Below are 22,140 nucleotides of genomic sequence, written 5' to 3' on the forward strand. Positions count from 1 at the left end.
GCTCCACACTATCAGCACAGAGCCCGACACAGGGCTCGAACCCACGAGCCACGAGATCGTGACCTGAGCCTACTGAGCCATGCAGGCACCCTGACCCTTGCTGATTTCTCGTGGAACTCTGCAGGGTAGTTCTGGCTTACGTGATTTGCTCTGGAAGTGGTTAGGTTGGTCTGAGAAAGTCAGGCTGCAGGTGAGAGTTCGGTTATAAATTTGTTCAGGTTTTTTGTAGGCCACTGCAGCCTACCCAAGAGCCCCGGGGAGCAAGGCCCAATCACCGGCAGGCTCAACGCATGAGCCTGAGCGACATTTGAGGCTTGTGACAATAGCATTCCAAGAGCACCTGCCCAGTGGACGTGGATTCTGGGGCCGGCAGTCACGTGGCAGGGCACTGACGGAAGAGGGGAGGTCTAGGGGCCCCTGCATCCCCCTCTCCGAGGGAGCTGGACCCTGTGCCAGAGGGTGGGCACCGCACAGCTAGTTTAGCAGCATGGCCCGGTGAGACAGCCACGGCGGGTTGCTCACCCAGCCCCGGGCCCTCCACGCGTCTCCACCATGTGGGCGTCTATGCATGCATGCTCTTGGCAGTCGATCTGGTTTTGTACTTCGTATCTTTTAAAGACATTATTGCGATGCTAATAAGCGACGCATTTAAGACAGGACACTTATTACCTACCATCATCACATACCTGTTTTTACATCCCGCTAAGGAGAGTTTATCTCACAAGCCATTCTTCACTGCTGCCTGGCTGGCTTCCCTCCTCACCCCTCACTGCAAGTGTGCCTTCAAAGGTCACTGATCGGAGTAACTGTGGTGGGACACCTTTTGGGTCTTCAATTGCTTGAGCTCTTGGTGGAATTGGGCAAAGGTGACCGTGCTGTCCTTGAAGAATTTTTCCTCCCTCCAGCCCGGATTCTTCCTACCTTGTCTGCCATCCATACAGATAGATACATGGCTTGGTCCCAGATTCCTTTTTATCTTACGTCTGCCCTCTCTTGTCAGATAATCTCACCCATTCCCATCTCTATGCTGACAATTTCTATACTTTCATTTTATGCCCAGATTTCTCCTCTGCGTTTCAGATCTCTGTGTCTTCCTACAGAACATCTCTGTTCCAATATTTTCATAGCTACTCGTAGTGTCCCACCCAGGTCCCGGTCACTGCCAGGCCTACCCATCCCCCAGCTGCTGTAGCCCGTTTTCCAAACAACTGCCCTCTACCTAATTGGATCTGCCTCCTTTTTGCCTCTACCCCACCCCAAGGGAGGATCTCTGCCAGCTCCCAGGTGACATGGGGTCATGCTACAACATGGGGTGACTTTGGAATGATTCCTGCTGCAAAGCACCCATGGGATCAGGCTGGAGAAGACTGCTGAGACCTTGCTCTTGCCCTGTCCAGTGTATCTTACATCCTGTGTCCTGAGGGAAGTATTTTCAAGAGAATCGTCATCTCAGACTCTGCTTCTGGAGCCTGGGCTAACACAACTGTGATATTGACAGCTCAGAATTACTATATTTAAATGTCCCCCACCTCCTCACATCTTATTAATGTACACTAACCTTGAGTGCACCCAGTTAAAATCGGTGTCTCTCAGTCAGGTTACAGATTGTACTGTATTTCATGGTCCAGTCAGGTTTCTTATAAAGAGTTGGACCAGGCTGATGGGGAGGTCCAGGTGTTACCTTCTCCAGATGGGAAAACTGAGATTCTAAGAGGGTATGTACAAGGTACACGTTGCAATGATTTCTCGAACTAGAAATGCAGTTTCCTTCATTGACATAATTACAGAGATGGAATGCTATACTTTGGATTTCTGTCATGTGTGATTTCTCCCTTTGGAACTCACCATCCAAAGCAACTGAAGTTGTTGGACATATATTCGTAGACTGTACAACTTTAAAGCTGGAAGGGAACTTAGAAATTACACAAGAAGCAAAGCCAAACGCTAGCTCGCACTGTCTTACATATCTATGAGCAGAGCAGACGTCATTAATCAAACATGGCGCTCTTTTCCAGAGTGTTTAGATGTGCTCTCAGAACCCATCTTAATATGGGCTTAATAAAGCTTCCAGATGGCCACTCCCAGTCCATGAGATAGATACAGAGGGAGATACAGACAAAGACACAAACTGAAACAAATATATAAACTGAACTTATTCATAACCTTTATTGGGTTCGATCCCTTTGTTGAATATCTGAGCAAGCTGGGTTCTGATTAAGATAAGTGACTTGCCCAGGGAGGGGCAGACTATTGGCAGACGAGTCAGTTCTCAAACCTAACCCTACAGACTAATGACTGTGTTCTTTTGGATATCTTCTATACATATTTGCACCTCTGCTCCTTTTGTTTGAATACTTAACCACCAGAAGTTTTGCTGATGAAGATACGTGCGTAATTTCCCAATTCCACTTAATCAGGTTGATTTTCTGGCAAACGGTAGAGAATCTGAGACAAAAGACATACCGTTCTTTTCCCCTGAATGTGAGTAGTGTTGGACAAGGGAATTATTTACTCTGGGAATTTCCAGATGGGGCCACGTTTTGCGAGTTGTTGAGGGGAAGAGTGTATTTGGTTTTTAGTTTAGCAGATTAAAATCCATTTTATTTCGGGGCGCCTGGGTGGCTCAGTCGGTTGAGCATCCGACTTTGGCTCAGGTCATGATCTCACAGCTCATGTGTTTGAACCCCGCATCAGGCTCTGTGCTGACAGCTCGGAGCCTGGAGCCTACTTTGGATTCTGTGTCTGCCTCTCTCTCTGCCCCTAACCCACTCGCATCCTGTCTCTATCTCTCTCAAAAATAAATAAACGTTAAAAAAATTTTTTTTAATCCATTTTATTTCTCACCACTTAGCCTAACGAGTAATCACCTTATCGAAGCTTTTTTGTTCATTGTCTTTCACTAATTTGTGACCCAACTCGTTTGGAGTTGGGTGTTCCTGTGAATTTTCATGGTCCTTTCAGGTAACAGAGTAAATTCCAAACGGGAAGACATGAATTTTTCATGCAGTGAGTTCTAACACAGTTGAGACCTGTGTGAACTTTAAACTGGAAGCTTTCTCTTTGCCGAGTGAAATGTGTCGGTCCTAGCCCAGCAAGGTGTGTATGGATTACCATTTTCTGTCCCTTCCCCGAGGACACCCCTTCTTTGGCCACTATGTTACTACATTACCGACACTCTGATGTCTTAGTTTCGTCCACGACTGTTTTCCCCCTTTTTTCCCTGACTATTGATGTGCCCCAGTCCTCAGCACTCTGCTTTTGTTCTTTCACCCTCAGAAATATCCTCCCAGAGGTCCGGTGTGCTTTCTTGTCACCTGCTACACTCGGTCACTTCGTGTTCTATTCCTTGCTTGGAGTTAGTGAGCCAGACCTAGACTCACCATATGCTCACCCGTCCTCAACGTGACTGATTTCTTCATGCACACACCAAGGGCCTTTTGTCAGTGAGCCATGAAAGCTGGGAAGACAGTGGTGGTCTTTGGATCCCCCATTTCCTATATCCTGATATTCTAGGCCCCAGATCCTCTCGGATGTTTTTGTCACGACGTGACTCCCACCCGTGTCAGCCCTTCTGCTCCCACCGCCACCTCCCTGGTCCGGGCCTGGGCGGGATGAGCCCTTTGTCCGCTTCCCTCCCAGCATTCATGCCTCCTGCAGGCCATGGAAGTGTAGCAATCCTGGGATTCCTAAAAGAGCTCACTTCCAGCTGTGATGCCTTTAACATCAGGGACAACCAAATCGATAAGGTGGTTATAAAAGATAAATAACATGAGAAGAAGGAAGGAAATGATCGCAAATAACAGTACCCATCACCCACCTGGTGATCCGTGCTAGAAACCCGTTTGCCATCTTTGGCTTCTATGAATCCCAACATTCTATGAGGCCTGCTTTTTAAAAATTTCTCAAATTAGTTTCTTCTTGAGTCCCACTGCCTTGGTTTTCATTTATAGTCTCAGCCTCAGTAACCATCCCTGTGACAAAAGTCTCAGCCAGCTTCCCTCCCCTAAGTCAGCTAGCACCTTCTAATCTACTCTCTTGGGTCACGAGTTCCCTTTTTGAAGCAGATTTCACCTTGGTGAAGACCATCATTGTCTTCTTTTTATTTACTTTTACAAATCTTTTTTTTTAAGTTTATTTTTTTTTTTGAGAGAGAGAGAGAGAAGAGAGAGAATGAGTGGGGGAGGGGCACAGAGAGAAGGAGAGAGAATCCCAAGCAAGCACTGTCAGTGCAGGGCCCAGTGCAGGGCTCGAACCCATGAACTGTGAGATCATGACCTGAGCTGAAATCCAGAGTCGGATGCTTAACTGACTGAGCCACTCAGTTGCCCCACAAATGCTCATTCTTTCCGTAGCTTCCAAGGCCCTTTAAGACCAGCCACAAGCCTCACCTCTGGCTTGTTCCCCTCCCTCCATTTCTTACTCCAGACACCAAACCAACAACTCCCTCCTTCTCAGACTCTGTTCAGTTATGTACCTGCAGTTTTGTGGAAGGTGGCCTCCCCACCTACAATACCTTCTTCCAAATACCACAGGGTATCATTACATGTGGAATCATAAAAAAGACCACTCGTAGAAACTGAGAATAGAAAAGTAAGGGCTGAGTGTCGGGGAAATAGGGAGAGATTGGTAAAGGATACAGCCTTCTAGTAATAAGATTAATGGTTGTACTCTGAGGCTCTAATGTACAACCAGGTGACTGTAGTTGATAATAATGCAGTGCATAATTGAAATTGGCTGTGAGAGTGGAACGCGAGTGTTCTCACCAAAAATAGAAATAATAAAATAAAATACAGGTTAACATATGAGGTGTTAGACATGTTAATTAACTCAGTGGTTGAGAATCCCCTCACAATGGATACTTACAAATATTATGTTGTACACTACAAATATATTGCAGTTTTGTTAATTATACCTCGGTAAAGCTGGGGGGAGATCTCCCTGCATCCTCCTGCTGGCAAACTCCTGTGCATCCTTCCAGACCTCGCTCAAGCCCCACAGCTTCTATGAGACCAAACTCCATCTCTCCCCGTCTGCTGCCTGGAAATTTATACCCTTGTCCGTCGCACCTCGGACATTATTCTGTAGCTCCCTGGTCTTTGTATTGTCTCCTCTTCAAGGCTGTGAGCTATGATTTACTTGATGTCCCCACAACCTGGCAGAGAGCCAGACACAGAATGGGAGCTTTAACCATGTTGGGTGAATGAATGAATGAATGAATGAATGAAGAATGAATTTTCCAAGAATAAAGAGGAATGAACTAAATAATTTCCTTTTTGTTGGAGACATGTGTAAAGTATATTTTTAGAGTGTAAGTTAGCATAAGTGGTAGAAATTGTTCAGATTAGTTAGAGATACTCTATTTTGGCAAGAAAACCTTTTTGAACATTCATATGGGATTAGTGAACACAACAATTAGTGTCTCTAATAGGTGATAGAGACATGTTTTGAACTGACATATTTTGAGATGTTTTTTAAAGTTCCTTTTGTATTTGAATCCATATATTTAATTGCGTTTAATACCAATTTATCCTTACCTAGTATTACTTAACTTTTAGAGACATGATAGTTTCAACAGTTATACCAGTTTAAGTTATTCAATTGAGTTTATTTCTAAAAATAGAATTTGTACTTCTTTACCTATACCTTTTGAATTTTCTTTTTTTTTCTTAACGTCTATTTATTTCTGAGAGAAAAAGAGAGAACGAACACAAGCGGAGGAGGGGCAGAGAAAGGGGGAGACCCAGAATCCAAAGCAGGCTCCAGGCTCCGAGTTGTCAGCACAGAGCCCAACGTGGGGTTTGAACTCACCAACCATGAGATCATGACCTGAGCCGAAGTGAGATGCTTAGCCAGCTGAGCCACCCAGGCGCCCTACCTTTTGAATTTTCTGAACCGGTGTTGCCTTTGGTCCAAGGCGAACTGTTTTGTGACCAGTCCCACCAGGCAGTGATTAAATTTCAAGTGAAGGGTGGTCATTAATGACACGAGCAGACAGGTGACCAGCTACGGGACCTTGCACGTGTTAGTTTGCACCTATTTACCTGCCTGTGGGATGAGAAGGGTTGTACCAGAAGATAAGGTTTTCCTTGAGCACACACATTCTGGATGTGGAGTGTCAGTTGCAGGTATGGTAAAGGCATCCAGGAAAAGCTGAGAATACATCAAATAATATACTTTATATGTAGAATAATTACTTTCCCGGGGCCGCTCTGATTTTTCTGATTTGTAGTTTTGGTACTTGTACATGGTCTGCAACCGGCTGCACACATCCTCTCTGACACCATCGTAACCATCACATTGTCATCAAGTGCTCACGTGGGCAAGCCACGCTTCTAGATGCCCTGCGAGCAAAGGATTCCACTCATGTCCACGGGTTGCTCATCGTCCAAGTACAGAACACGACACCTGCCAACACCCTCTAGCAAGCAGCCTGAGAGAAGTGTGGAGGCCCCTCCTTCTCGGCCTCAAAAACGTTTTGGAGGGATCAGTTCTGCCAAAGGCCTCACACGTAGCAGGCATTTCGCAAAGGTGATTGCCTTTCCTTTTATGGAAGCGTGACTGAAGAAAGGAAGTCTGGACTTCCCTTTTGCTCTGGGATGGGAGATGTCAAAGAAATATAATATTTATCTTATTTTTTTAACTTAAGTCCAAGTTAGGTAACATATAGTGTAATAGTGATTTTAAGAATAGAATTTAGTGATTCCTCACTAACATATAACACACAGTGCTCATCCCAACAAGTGCCCTCCTTAATGCCCATCACCCATTTAGCCCATTCCCCCATCCACCTCCCCTCCAGCACCCTGTTTGTTCTCTGTATTTGAGTCTCTTTGGTTTGTCTCCCTCTATGTTTTTATCTTATTTTTGCTTCCCTTCCCCTGTGTTCATGTGTTTCATTCCTTAAATTCCACATCTGAGTGAAACCATATGATACTTGTCTTTCTCTGACGGACTTACTTTGCTTATTATTAGCACAATACAGTCTAGTTCATCCACATTGTTGCAGATGGCAAGATTTCATTCTTTTTCATTGTTGAGTAATATTCCATTGTGTGTGTGTGTGTGTGTGTGTGTGTGTGTGTGTGTGTATATATATATATATATATATATATATATATATATATACCACATCTTTATCCATTCATCAGTTGATGGACATTTGGGCTCTTTCCATACCTCGGCTATTGTCAATAGCACTGCTATAAACATTGGGGTGCATATACCCCTTCAAATCAGCATTTTTGTATCCTTTGGATTGATGGGTTGTTGGGTGGTTACATTTTTAATTTTTTGAGGAACCTCCTCACTGTCTTCCAGAGTGGCTGCACCAGTTTTCATTGCCACCAACAGTGCAAAAGAGATCCTCTTTCTCCGCATCCTCGCCAACATCTGTTGTTGCCTGAATTGTTAATGTTTGCCATTCTGACAGGTGTGAGGTGGTATCTCATTGTAGTTTTGATTTGTATTTCCCTGATGATGACTGATGTTGAGCATCTTTTCATGTGTCTGTTAGCCATCTAGATGTCTTCTTTGGAGAAGCGTCTATTCATGTCTTTTGCTCATTTCTTCACTGGATTATTTGTTTTTTGGGTGTTGAGTTTGATAAGTTCTTTATAGATTTTGGATACTAACCCTTTGTCTGGTATGTCATTTGCAAATATCGTCTCACATTCTATAGTAGGTTACCTTTCAGTTTTGCTGATTGTTTCCTTTGCCGTGCAGAAGCTTTTTGTTTTGATAAAGTGCCAGTAGTCCATTTTTGCTTTTGTTTCCCTTGCCTCTGGAGATATGTCAAGTAAAAAGTTCTTGCAGCCGAGGTCAAAGAGGTTTCTGCCTGTTCTCTCCTCTAGGATTTTGATGGCTTCCTGTCTTACATTTGGGTCTAAGAAATATAATATTGTAAGAGGCTTTACAACATGTTTCTGTAAGTTTCCCAATAGTTTCCTTTTTGTATTCAGATTTGGAGAAGGTAGTTCACTATGTAGTATGAAAGGGGAGACCCAGGTCAGGAGACTCAGCTGTGCATGAGCATTAGGGGGGTAAGCGCCTTCACATCTACGCCGCATCACCAGTGAAATTTGGCATCTCTCTGCAAGCTGACCTAAACAGTGACTTCTTCTAGATGGAGAAATCAAATATTCATAGAATTGAAATAGGTGTTCACATACAGTGCACGATGCATTAAATGTCAGAATACGTGTGATGGTCCGCAATGTAGAGACTTTCTGAGCCTGTGTCCAGCCCAGGTAACTGAGAGAGAACGAAGTCTGGAACATTTCTGTTTCATTCACAACAGCCTGGAGAGTGATGACAGTTCCACTTCTCATGGGAGAGTTTTCTTGCTCAAGGTCAGATCTATATCAACTAGCTGAACAGCAAGAAGAAAAATCTCTCAGGAAAAAGTGTCTGTTTCTGTGGATGCGATGGCCTGCAGCTTTGACTAGCTCCAGAAGCGATGCCTGTGCTCAACCACAGAGAAACTTTTATTTGCATATATTTGAATGATGAGTAAGAACCTTCCAGATACTGAAATACTCTCTCTTATTCAGAAATAAAAAAGAAGAATCCTATCCGTTCCCTCATTATATGTGTTTTGCGTTCTTTTAACTTTCCTCTGGTGCTTTCTCTTCGGTGAATTGTAAGCAGCAGAAAGCAGAACGTCTTGACCTGCATAATCAGAATTCACAGATGCAGAGTAAGAGTTGGTCAGGTGTTTGGTTGTTTTGTATACGGGTTCTCCATAACGGTGGAAGCCTAAGCAATTGATTGTCCGGAGGTTTTTATATTCAGCTGGCCAGTGCTCTTGTTTGACTGTAATCTCCGGCCCGGTGGCAGAACTTGCTTGGAAAGAAAAAGTACACACTGAAACATGCAATCCAGGCCAGGCCTTCCGTGCCGGGGAGAAAGGAAGCCACCAGTGCCCTCCTCTCTGGGGAACTCATTGTCCTGTAGAAGGGACATGAACAAATGATTAAAATCCAGCGTGGTGAGTGCCCTGAGAGAGTGAGGCACAAAGTGCTAGTCATGCCTGTCAGAACTGGAAACGCAGAAGGGAAGGCGACACCTGAAGTGGGTCTGGAAGGAAAAGAAGTGTGCCGGGAAGGTAGCGGGGAAAGACACCCCACGTAGGGGAGAGAGCACGAGCCGGCCTGGGGACAGACTGGTCTTTGCAGCTCAAGGGAGTGCCATACGGTCGGAAGTCATCATCACGCCCCTCTAAGTAGTGGTGAAGGGCAGCCACGTGTGTTTTCGGGGCTGGTCACTATGTATTGTTGCAGGGGGCTTGGAGTAGATAGAGTCTGACGCGGCCGTGCGGGCTGCTGAGGCTGAGGGCCCAAGCTAAGGGGAAGTGCGTTTAAGGGGTATTGTAGTGGCAAAATCGGTAAGATTTGGGGTGCAATTACGAACAAAAGTAAGGAAGAGTCGGGGATGGCTCTGAGGATTCCAGAGGGGCCTCGGGATAGAAGTTGGTGCTCTTTGGGGAGATATCTGGGGATGGAAGTAACAACTATAATTTCAGAGAGTCGGAGTTCAGTCTCACCTAAGGTGACAACCTGGAGATCTTGGCTGCTCCAAACCCTAATCTGAAGCTTAGGAGACCAGAGGGGACCAAACGTGTGAGAACTACCAGCACATGAGCGTCATCTGTGATGCACATGGGGCTCCATTTCTCAAAGGGGGAATGTAGAAGAAGATGATGCGAAAGGAGAAACCTCTGAGGAAGACGTAATGAAACGTGAATTAATCTGGAGAGGAGATCCGTAGCCAGAGAGCAGAGTGGTCAAGAGAGCCGATGTCAAGAAGGTCAGATGGAAGGGGGACTTCAAAAAACTCTCTGGATATGACAGTGTGCGGCTTCCACTGTCCGCAGATGTGTCAGTGAGGGTCCCATCGAAACAGAAGCCCTCTTAATATTTCATACAGAGGCTTTTAAATTCAGGATTGGCTACAAAAGTATTGGAAGAGATCATAGAGCAACAGGAAGAAAGCGATGTTCCCCAGAGATCAGTCACCATAGGCGCTGCTTCTGCCTGGAGGGCTGGGTGGAGAAAAAAAAGAAAAAGTACAACTCAGATCCCGCAGGCCTGCGCTTGATGGAGTCACTGCTGCTGTCACCTTGCTGCTGAAGGAGCACCCACTGCAAAAAGGAGACCAAGAAGCCACATTCACCGACGGTCACCTGCCTCTACTGTAACATAAAACAGAAAAATGGCGTCTCCCTCCCACCTTCCGGTCTCACACAAATGCCTCCCATTGGCAGAGTCCAACCAACACCAGCAGGCAAGAGGGTCTAGGAGATGTAGTTTCCAGGCTTCCAGCCCCCTTTGCTACCTGGAGGAGGCCATGAAAAAGCAAGAAAGAGGCATAGTTCCAACAGCCTATACCTGGGAGAGGGGACTAAGGCAACTGTTTTTATATACTAGGTGTGCTATTATTTCTCTTTTATGGAAATGACGGTATGTGATGTGTACCAATTTTTTTTACAGGACGTGTTTCATGAAGTGAGGCACAATGTCTTGTTTTCTTTCTATTCCTAGTGCCTGGAATAGTAGGTGCTCAATAAGTGTGAATTGAGTGAATAATTGGCAAGCTAAGCAATAGTGTCTGTGACCATGAAGTGACAGCTCATAGCTATGGATCGGAACTCTGTCCCTTTGATAGAAAGCAAGTGACATATGCCATCCCTTCTCCCTGCTACACCTGTGACAGACACGGCTAACTTATCATGACTCTCTAGCTCCATTGAGCCTGTGTGCCTCCTCTCAACACATGGTGCTTCACCGTCTACCAACCAATCAGAGTTTGCGTGGCAGTGGACAGAGAAACCATAAAATGTTGCTAAGCTTTTCAGATGTACGTTGTAGTTGGGAGGGGGCTACACCAGATGTTGGATGCCATTGCTAAAAACCAGACTAACCACGGTCAACATCCTTAGTCATTTGGAACAGGCAACTCAAAACCACGAGATGTCACTTTGCACCCACTGTTCCCTGTACTCGAGCAACAAGTGAGTGCTGAGCATTCTTGTCCAGATATGAGCACAAAAACCTTCCTGACATACAAACGAGGTGACTCAGTGTTACAGATACTCAGACCCCACTGGGTTTCTTGCTAATCCAAATGAATAACTAGTATTTCCTTATTGTTGCTTTGCTCATTTAAAATCTTGAGGCAACTCTAGAAAGTAGAAATTGTTACTGCCACTCCAAAAGGATGGGGCTGTTGGTAAGTGGCTGAGCTCAGCTATGCCCTCTAGCTTCTGACCCATCCCTCTTTCCCACACGGCTAACCATTTGGGGCCTGGTGCTTCCCAGGACATGTCAAAGCAGGTACCTGGTCTTGCATGATTCTTGGTTGATTCTGCAACCAGCTGCTGCAAGTTCTCCTGTATAATTATGTTCGATGTCTTTCTCCTTGAGGTACTACAGGGCATAGAATGCGATAAATGAGAGATGGTTCCAGAAAAGGGCATGCTACTCCTCCACTCAGCCTCTGGTTCAAGACACTCCATTTGCTTAGAACAAATTCTGGAGGGTTTGGTACAGTTTTCTTATTAGATACTCACTTTTAAAATGCCATTGGAGTTTGCAGCCCTGTGTATCAGGAAACAAAACTCATCAAGCTCAAGTGATCCTGTGGATTGACTTCACAGAGCTCTTTTGATCCCCAAAGAGTTTCCTTCCTGGATGTTTCATCCCATTTAATTTAGTGTCTCTGAAATATCAATAGAAGCTGGTCAATTGCTGAGACTGTTCTTATGTTGTTTACAGATGTCAGAGCTGTCAATGACTTAGCTTCTGCTCTAAATCTGAGAGCCTAGAGAACAAACTCTTCATGCCTTAAGGGAAAAAAAACCAAAAAACCTCTACTTGTTTCCCTGTAAATACTTTGGCCAGCCAAGTATAACTGATCAGCTGGCCTGATGTAGCATCCCCTTCTAATTCTGGATTCAGCCTCCCCCATCTCCCCAGTATTTAAGCAACAAAGAAGTATTGGGCACTGTTATGCAGACCAGTTAGTCCTGCTCATATCCTGGCAGGTGTTTAAGCCAGCTTAGGACACCTGAAAATTGTCCTGCAAACACTCCTGAGTTGTTATGGAAAGATGTTTATGATACATTGCTGTTAAGTGAAAAATGAAGTTATAAAACTGTACATAAATTTCCAGCTCTAGTAGCAAGGTAGGATAAGCTAGTGCAATCCTTCTTTGTCCAAAAAACACTAATAAAATACAAGATTTAATATGAGAAAGAGAAGATATTTGCAAATCATGTGTCTGGTAAGGGACTTATGTCCAGAATACATAAAAAAAAAACCTCTTATAAACAGCAACAGAAAAAGCCAAATAAATTTATCTTCTTTTGTTTTAATTAATTTATTTTTTAAGGTTTATTTATTTTTGTTTTATTTATTTTTGAGAGAGACAGAGAGTGCAAGCAGGGGAAGGGCAGAGAGAGAGGGGGAGAGAGAGAGAGAGAGAGAGAGAGAGAGAGAATCCCAAGCGCCTGGCTCCACACTGTCAGCCCAGAGCCCGACGCTGGGCTCAACTCATGAACCATGAGATCATGACCTGAGCCGAAACCGAGAATCAGATGCTCAACCAACAGCTACCCAGGTGCTGCCCCAATAGTCTAACTTTAAAGAGGGCAAAAGGTTTGAATAAACTTTTCTCCAAGGAAGATGTACCACTGGCCAACAAGTACATGAAAAAGTGTTCCACGTTATCCGTCATTCGGAAAATGCAATGGAAACCGCAATATGATACCACCTCACTGTCCCTAGGATGGCGATAATTAAAAAGACAGACAATAGCAATCGTCGGTGAGAATGTGGAGAAACTGGAACCCTCATGTATTGCTGGTGGCGATGTAAAATGATGTAGTGATTTGGAAGAGAGGCCGCTGTCTTAGAGGCTTCAACATAGCATTACTATACGACCCAGCAATTCCACCCCCGGCATTCCAAATATGGATTCACACAAAAACTTGCACATGAATGTTCACAGCAGCATTGTTTGTAATAGCCAAAAGGTAGAAACCGCCCAGATGACCATCCGTTGTATGAACGGGTAAATAAAATATGGTGCATCCGCAAATGGAATATTCTTTGGCAGTAAAAAGGAATGAAGTGCTGATACATGCTACAATATAAATGAACCTTGAACATGTGCAAAGAAAGCAGCCAGACACAAAAGACCCCATGTGGAATGATTCCATGTGTATGAAATGTCCAGAATAGGCAAATCCATAGAAACAGAAAGTAGACGAGTGGTTGGCAGGGGCTGGGTGGGGAGGCCAACAGTGGGGAGCGGCTGCTTGATTGGTATGGGGTTTCTTTCGAGGATGAGGAAAATGTTCTGGAATTAGATAGTACTGATGGTTACACACCTTTGTGAACGCACTAAAAACCACTCAAACCGTTTAATAGGGTCAATGTTATGGCATGTGGAGTATATCTGAATTTTTTTTGAAGTCGGGGAAAAGTAAAAAGGGAAACTCCCAGAGGGTGGAAGTAAAGAGGGAAGTAAAACCAGAGTGGTCAGCCTAGTCAGAAGGGAAGGAAGGGGCTACGGGCTCTGACGGCTAGTGACTGCAGTGTTAATTTCTGTACGGGGGCAGGAGATGTGGCTTGAGCCTCTGGAGGACAAGCAGAGGGAAATGAGACACATGTATAACCTTCAGCATTGGAGGGTTTCACTCTTAGTGAGGGGGGCACCCGGGAAATTTCTACTCACTGGCTTAGGGGAACTACAAAGCAGGTGACCTTTGCCTAGACCCCTGGGTGGAAGAAAATAACTCTCCATTAAGAAATCAAGCCTCAAAGTCCCAATCCTGCAGTACACATGGGGTTGAAAATCCGAATCTTATTATTCATGTGGCACAGGATTCTCCAAGCTGAGAAGTGAATATGAACCTGGTCTGGAATCAATAACCTCTCTGTGATGCCTCGTGAAAGCAGGTGCATAGCCGCTCTGCCATGACACCTGCACAGAACAGGTGCACCACAGGAGGAGTGAGCTTGGCTGACGAGGACCTCAATCAAAGTGATAAACCGTGAAAGCAGAGACTTCACCCTGAGTAAGACTTAATAGACACATCCAGTAGAGGAATTAGCACTCCTTCTCAGAATTTAAGATAATATAAGAATCAGGAAGGAGGGTATAAAGGAAGTATGTTTAAAATAATTAAAAAGATTTTAAAAAATCAATAGAACTCGTATTGACTTGCACAAAAGAGAGAAGACAGGCAAACTTCAGTGGGAAAAAAATCAATACAACTTCTGGAAATGAAAGTTAAAGTCAGTAACATTTCAAAAGAGTTAAACACTGGAGAAAACGTGAATGAAGAAAGAATTTCTAAACTAGAAGCTAGAACTGAAATATGTGTCCTGAATGTATCTCAGAAATACAAAGAGAGGACAGAAAGGTTAGGAGGCATGGAAGAACAGGGAAGGCTTGGCATAGAATTCCGGAAGGACTGATTAGAGAAAATAGAGCAGGGGACGACACTCAAAGTTATAATTGGAAAATTCTTTAAAATTAGTGAAAACTTTGGGGCTCCTGGGTGGCTCAGTCAGTTGCACATTTGACTTGTGATTTCGGCTCAGGTCATGATCTCACGGTTCATGGGCTCAAGCCCTACGTAAGGCTCCATGCTGACAGTGCGGAGCCTGCTTGGGATTCTCTCTCTCTCCCTCTCTTTCTGCACCCCCCCCAACTTATGCATGTGCTCTCTCTCTCAAAGGAAATTTTAAAAAATACTATAAAATGAATGAAAGCTTAAAAAAAATTACCAACAGTTCCAAGCAGAACAATGCAAAAAAATCCTCTTTTAGACACTTTATGGTGAACACCAAATGGAACACCAAAGACAAAAACAAAACAACAGCAACAATAACAACAACAACAACAACAACAACAACAAAACAAAAACTCTCAAAAGTAACCAGTGAGAAAAATGAGATTTCCTACAAAGGAATAATCAGACTAACAAACTTCATATTACAACTTTTGATGTCAGAAAAAAAAAAGGACTAATTCTTTTAATATTATCTGGTGCTTTTGGAAAAGAACTGTCAACTTAGGATTCCATACCCATTTAAAACATCATTCCACTTTAAGGATGAAATAGACACTTGCAGCAAATGAAGATTGCTAGCGTTTTCCTTGTGGGAAGAATTGCAAGAAGTTCAGCAATTAAAAAAAAATTAACAGGAGAGGAAACATCAGAGACAAGAAGCAATGACGAACAAAGAAATCTGTAAATGTGGATAAATCTATACAAATGTCAACTTAAAAAATAGTAAATGAATTCTGCCTCTGGTATGGACGAAGTAATCTCCTATCGGACCAACCCTCTTGCAGATAAAAAGTATACTTTCTGGGCACAACACAAAACCATTTACTGCACAGCACCCCATTTGCAACCAAATCCAAGAGGTACGAGAGGGATGTTGCCACTTGGAGGAAGGAAATGGCCCCAGAATTTCCTGTGTTCAGGGCTTTTCGTCTGAGTGCAGGTCGCAGACCGCATCACGGGGGGTGGCTAAAACTATGGCTGAACAATATTAAGAATAATTTTTGCAGCTACAAACCAAGATCGAACCAAAACACTCTCAATAATAACATAGACCATTAGAGGGAATTAACACAATGTTGATGAGGGGAAAGCTGTTATCAGTAGGTGTTAATCCCAATATGCATGTTAACCACTAAAAGAAGTAACAAAGAACATAAAATGCCAGATCATGCTTGGGAAAGCAAAGACAATGAAGAAAATCAACGTAATAGAAAGGAGAAAAGGAGAAAAAGAGGAAACAAATAACATTAGATGGAATTAACAGTAGATATAACAGTAGAAATAAATCCAAATGTATTAGTAATCTCAATATAAATGGTTTACACTTTCATGGGAAAAGAGATTCTCATACAGTATGAAAGTAGAAGATTCAGCTACATTCTGCTTATAATATCCCAATCTGAAATATGACACATATGGTGAAAGGGAAGAGGCATAAAAAGGTATACCCCGGCACACCATCAGTTTAAAAAATCTAAAATATTAACAAAATAACTAATATAGACTATAAATATAAGACAGACTTTAAGACAAAAAGCATTATTAGGGATGAAGAGGGTTGTGTGTGATCACAAAAGGAATATTTCATTAAGTACATAACATTTATGAAACTTGATGCACTTCACATGATAGTCTTAAAAAACATGACATAAAAAATTAACTAGAATTGAAGAGAAATGGTAAATCCACAATTATAATGGGAGAATTTAATGTCTTATTCTCAATGGATAGAGAATAAATATTCTTTTCAAACACATATGGACTTTACAAAAATAGAGTTTGTAGTAGGCTATCGTGCAAGTCTTAACAAGTACCAGAGAATTCACTTCTCCCAGACCCTCTTCTCTGATAAAAATGTAAAAAAAAGTAAAGGTAAAAATCAATAACAAAATCCATATATTTGGAAATATGTTAAATTATTAAAAGTAAGTGTGTTTTACTTTTTTAAGGTTTATTTTTTAGAAGTTAGGGAAAAAACTATATACAGAAAATCCTGAAGACTGAAAAAAAAACCTAATAAACGAATTCAGCAAAGTCTCAGGATACAAAATTATATACAGAAATCTGTTTCATCTCTACACAGTAGTAATGAAGTAGCAGGATAAGAAGAAACAATCCCACTTAAAATTGTACCAAAAATAATAAAATATCTGAGAATAAACTTAACCAAGGAGGTGAGAACTACAAAACATTGATGAAAGAAGTTGAAGGCAACACAAATGCAAAAATATTCCATGCTCATGGATTGGAAGAATCAATATTGCTAAAATATCCATACTACCCAAAGAAATCTACAGGTCTAATGCAATTCCTACCAAAATACCAACAACATCTTTCACAGAACTGGAACACATACTCCCAAAATTTGTATGGAACCCCCAAAGACCCCAAAATAGCCAGAGCAGTCTTGTCTTGTAAAGCTAGAAGTATCACAATCGCAGATTTCAAGACAAAGCTGTAGTAACCAAAATAGTAGCGTACTGGCACAAAAATAGACCCATAGATCAGTGGAACAGAATAGAAAGTCCAGAAATGAGCCCACACTTATATGGTCAGTTAATCTACAACAAAAGAGGTAAGAATATGCAATGCAGAAAAGACAGTATCTTCAATAAATGAAGCTGAGAAAACTGGACAGCTACATGCAAAAGAATGAAACTGTACCATTTTCTTATGCTGTATACAAACATAAACTCGAAATGGATTAAAGATCTAAATGTGAGACCTGAAATCGTAAAATTCTTAGAAGAGACCACAGGCAATAATTTCTTTGATATTGGCCATAGAACCTTTTTTCTAGATATGTCTCCTAAGGCAATGGAACCAAAAGCAAAATTAAACTATTGGGACTACACCAAAATAAAAAAAAAAAAAAACTTCTGCATAGCAAAGGAAGTCATCAATAAAACAAAAAGGCAGCCTACTGAATTATGAGAAGATATTAACAAATGATAGATATGTCCAACAAAGGGTTAATATCCAAAATACAGAAAGAAGTTAACAACACACTCCCCAAAACAAATAATACAAAATCTATTTCTGCCCATAAAAATGGGCAGAAACCTGAATAGACACTTTTCCAAAGAAGGCATACATGTGGCCAACAGACACACGAAAGGATGCTCAACATCAGTAATCATCAAGAAAATGCAAATCAAAACCATGAGATATCATCTTACACCTGTCAAAATGGCTGGAATCAAAAAGACAAGAAGTAACAAGTGTTGGTGAGGATGTGCAGAGAAAGGAACCCTCGTACACTGTTGATGGAATTGCAAACTGGAGCAGCCACTGTTGAAAACAGTATAAAGCTTCCTCAGAAACCTACAAATAGAAATACCCTATGTCCCAGTAATCCCACTACTGAGTATTTACCCAAAGAAAACAAAAACACTAATTTGAAAAGATACACGCCCCCTTGTGTTTGTTGCAGCATTATTTATAATAGCCAAGATATGGAAGCAACCCAAGTGTCCATTGATAGATGAATGGATAAAGAAGATGTGGTATTTACATACAATGGAATATTACTCAGCCATAAAAAAGAATGAGATCTTGCCATATGCAACAACATAGATGGATCTAGAAGGTGTAATGGTGACTGAAGTAAGTCATTCAGAAAAACAAGTAACATATGATTTCACTTATATGTAGAATTTAAAAAACAAACAAAGAAAAAAGAGAAACAAAAAACAGACTCTTAACTATAGTGAACAAACTGACCAGAAGGAAGGTGGCGGGGTGGGGGTTGGGGGGTGGGGAATGGGTGAAGGAGATTAAGAGCACACTTACATGATAAGCAGTGATTAATGTATAGAATTGTTGAATCACTATATTGTGCACCTGAAACTAACATAACATTGTATTTTAATTATACTTCAATTGAAGAAGAAAAGAATAGAGCAAACTCAAAACCAGTAGAAGGGAGAAGTGGTAAAGGTGAGACTAGACTTTATTGCGGCAGAAAATAAGTAAGCAACATAGACCAGCAACCAAATGCTAGTCCTTCATTTAAATTAATAAAATAAATAGACCTCACAACTTACTGAGCAAAGGGCAAAAAAGCTTAGGGTCAACTAAGCAATATTTGGAAGAAAAGGAGACATGATTACAAATATAGTGGTGGTCTTAAAGTCGTGAGAGAAATCTGTGAACCTCTTTATGCCAGCATTCTTGAAAATCGAAACAGACCATTTCCTAGGCTTCAAGATCAAAACAGTATATATAATACCATTTTAAAGTAAGAAGGCAGGGGAGGGAGAGAGAGGCAACAGAAAGAGAGGGGATTGGGGAGAAGAAGAAGAAGGGTGAGAGAGGGTAGATACCTAAAATAGCTCTGAGTAGTAGAATACAGGTAATTCTAATATTTGTCCTTTCTGCTTACCTGTGTCCTGGTTAATTTACTCCCATCCCTCATGTGTCAGGCAAGGGCAACTCCTATCCACGCAGCCATTGTTCACCATTTAGGCCATGGATTTTGAGAATTTGCTTCTGGTCGGGTGGGCCACGGGGGCCCCTGGAAAGAAAGGGGTCAGGAGGAAGCCTGGATGTGCAGAGATGGGACAGCATCATGGCTGGTGGTGGGCCTGGGGAGGCAGCCTACGGGCCAAGACGGTTGAGGACTTGAGCCCCATCTTCTCATTGTCTTCTCCATTGTGTGTCTCCTATAAAGACACTTCTCATTGGATTCGGGGCCCACCAGGGTAATCCAGGATGATCACACCTCAAGACTGTTCACTTGATTACATCACCCTTTTCCCCAAATAAGGCACATTTCAGGCTATGGTGGTGGGAGCACGGACATACCTTTTTGGGGCCACCATTCAACCCACTGCAGGGGCTGTATGACTGAGAGGTTTATAGAAAAAGGAAGTACTTCTAAATGATGAAAGATACCATATGGCATGTAGAAAAGACAAGTGCAAGACGGGAGAAAGTATTTGCCACATACATCGTAGATTTATCTGGAATGAACTGCACCATCACAGACTGAGGGTGGAAAAATGAGGTACTTTCCTGTTACTGTTTGTGGGCATCCACTTTTGTGGCAGGAAAACCACTCAAATTTGCCAGGTCACAGTAACTTGGCTACTTGCGGTCAGTTTTTCCGTAGGTAACTCGGCCTGTTTGGGGGCATCCTTGCCTCTCCGAGCTTCTCTTTCCTTCTCCCTGAGTGTAGACAGAAAGGCAGGCAGCGTGGTGTTTTGCATTCATACGGCTGGCCGTGTGCCCAGTGTGACCGTGAGCTCTTTGGAAGAAAGGATTGTCTTTGATCCAGTTCTGAATCAGCAGTGCTTGGGATTTGCCCATCACCCGGGGAAGCTTTATTGACTTACATCGATTTGAAAGCTTTTAAAATCCCTGGGTGCGTTAGTTTCAGGGGAGGTTAAAGAGGACCGGGGCTGCATTTATCGTATTCCCAGCAGGGCTGTTGTGAGAATTAATGTTTTAGCATGGATGATCTCCTGCTCCTTTAGAAAGGCATTAATTAAGTGAAAGGTTTTATTTTTCAAGGATGTGCTTAGTTTTATGATAATTTGTATCTCAACCTATTGTCTGAAATAGAAGTAATGAGGCTCTTGGGCTTTCTCGTAGAAAATGCGACTCGCAGAAGTGCGCAAGAATTAATCCACCAGTAGGGCTCCTCTCTGGATATCGCGTCAAGCAGTTGGTCTCTTGGAGTTTGTCGTTTGGAGGGCAGGTCGTCCGGGGCGGCGCGGCCCGTGGGGGGGGCCCAGGGCGGGGGGGTGCTTTACAGAGAGAGCGTCCTGACCGGATGCGCTGTTTCTCTTCCCCCCCCCCCCCCCCACCTGCTGGCCCAGCGAGATGAAGCAGAAGCTGGCCGAGGAAGGCAGCAAGTGCAGCATCCTCTCGAAGCACCAGAAGTTCGTGGACCACTGCTGCATGCGCTGCTGTTCGCCCTTCACCTTCCTGGTCAACACCAAGCGCCGGTGTGCCGACTGTCAGTTCAACGTCTGCAAGAGCTGCTGCTCCTACCAGAAGCACGAGAAGGTGTGGATCTGCTGCGTCTGCCAGCAGGCCAGGTGAGTGGCCGAGTGGGCTCGTCAGGGGCCCACTGGTGGCCCCGTCTTCCTTCAGCCGGGTGGGAGCAGCAGAGGCCGGCTGGGCAGGACGGGAGTCCTGACCGCGTGCAGTCGAGAGATGGCCCAGGTGCACGGGACACCACGCGCCCTTCACAGAGAGAACGAGGGAGGGCGACGCTTCTTGTCCGGCCCGACCAGTCACCCCTTTGGCCGAGGGGGCCCAGAGCACGGGGCCGCCAGCTCTAGGGTTTGGAGAAAGCTTCCCAGGAAACAAGAAATAAGGGCAGGATGGTAAAAGATGAAAAAGCAATGCTAACGTGAAAGTGGGGTGGGGATGATGGTCTCCACGTGAGGGAAATGGCTAGCGTGGAGTCTCACGGGGACACGTGTTTTTATTCTTCCCTCAGTGACTGGCAGAGCATTTGTTTGATACATTGAGTATTTGGAAACCGGTAAGCCTGATGAGCCAGGGTCTGGCGTTTGTCCTTTGGAATTCTTAAATCTTTGCTGATCCCAGCATCTGCAAGGCACATTCGTATTCATTGCGTCCTTCATAATGCCTCCCGCCGTGAGCAAGATGGGGTCTGGCCCGTCCCAAGAACACACACAGGAGCCCCTGCCCCCCTCATCTTTTCCTTCTTTCTTCCTGCTTCGTTTGTTCACCTCCATCCTTTAACGTATCAAGTCCCAGCATTTTCCCGTAAAGCTAGTTACTGCGGATGACTGCCAAGCGCCCTTGGGATCGATCCCCAGGGAATCTGTCTCTGAGCTGTAGATACCAGAGATACCAACTGAAGAAAATGGGGTTTGTTGAGCACTCATTACCCAGGGTGGGTGCTGCCCGGGTTCTGCGTGTGACTTTCAGAGCAAGGAATCCATCCGAGTCTCCATATAGCAGCTCCTTGGCAGGAGGAGGAGAAGCTCTGTGGCAACAAAGAGAAGGAGGAGGCTTTAGTTGTACGTGAGCCTACGATTGAGAGTGGATGATGCAAAGAGGTACATCCTGCGCCTTCCCTTTCTCGGTAAAGTTGGGTTAAGGTCAAGTGCTGATACCAAGAGAGTTGCCTGTCGGAAGAGGTTATGTGCAACAGAAGTTGGAGACCCAGGCTTTGGAGCTGGGTTCTAATCATTGATTTGTGTACTTCCAACCAACGGGATCATTGTGTGTTTTGCTCCAGCCGTGCTCAGCCTCACATATGTAGACATGAGGAAAGTAGACGGCCGGGCTCTTCCTGGATTGGGGGCGGGGGGGGGGCGCGTTTCAGAACTTTGGGACAGATGCAAGGATACGGAGTTCAAGATATTTAAAATGTAGAAATTAAAACGATAGACTAATCTGGATGGTGAAGAAGGAAAGTCAGAAAGGAGCTGTAGATGGTGGGAAGAGAACGAAGAGGTCAGTCAGCTAGAAGTGCCTGGTAAAGTTGAAGAACTGTGACCATGGGGGTATTTAGCAGAGAAAATTTTGTGTACCGGAAAAGATGTTTGAATTAGTGGTCTCTGAAGTGGATCCATCGG

At 43.6% G+C, this 22,140-nt stretch overlaps 1 protein-coding gene across 2 annotated transcripts in view; it reads left to right on the top strand.

Annotated features, from left to right (window-relative positions):
• Positions 1-22,140, top strand: part of MYRIP (myosin VIIA and Rab interacting protein) — a 376,824-nt gene that overhangs the window by 133,072 nt on the left and 221,612 nt on the right. For both annotated transcript variants that reach the window (XM_047875910.1, XM_047875911.1), the window contains exon 3: positions 20,401-20,622. In XM_047875910.1, coding sequence (XP_047731866.1) covers positions 20,401-20,622 — 222 coding nt within the window. The remainder of the gene's footprint in view (positions 1-20,400; positions 20,623-22,140) is intronic.

Source organism: Prionailurus viverrinus, chromosome C2, assembly GCF_022837055.1.
Source record: "Prionailurus viverrinus isolate Anna chromosome C2, UM_Priviv_1.0, whole genome shotgun sequence".
Taxonomy (NCBI): Eukaryota; Metazoa; Chordata; class Mammalia; order Carnivora; family Felidae; genus Prionailurus; species Prionailurus viverrinus.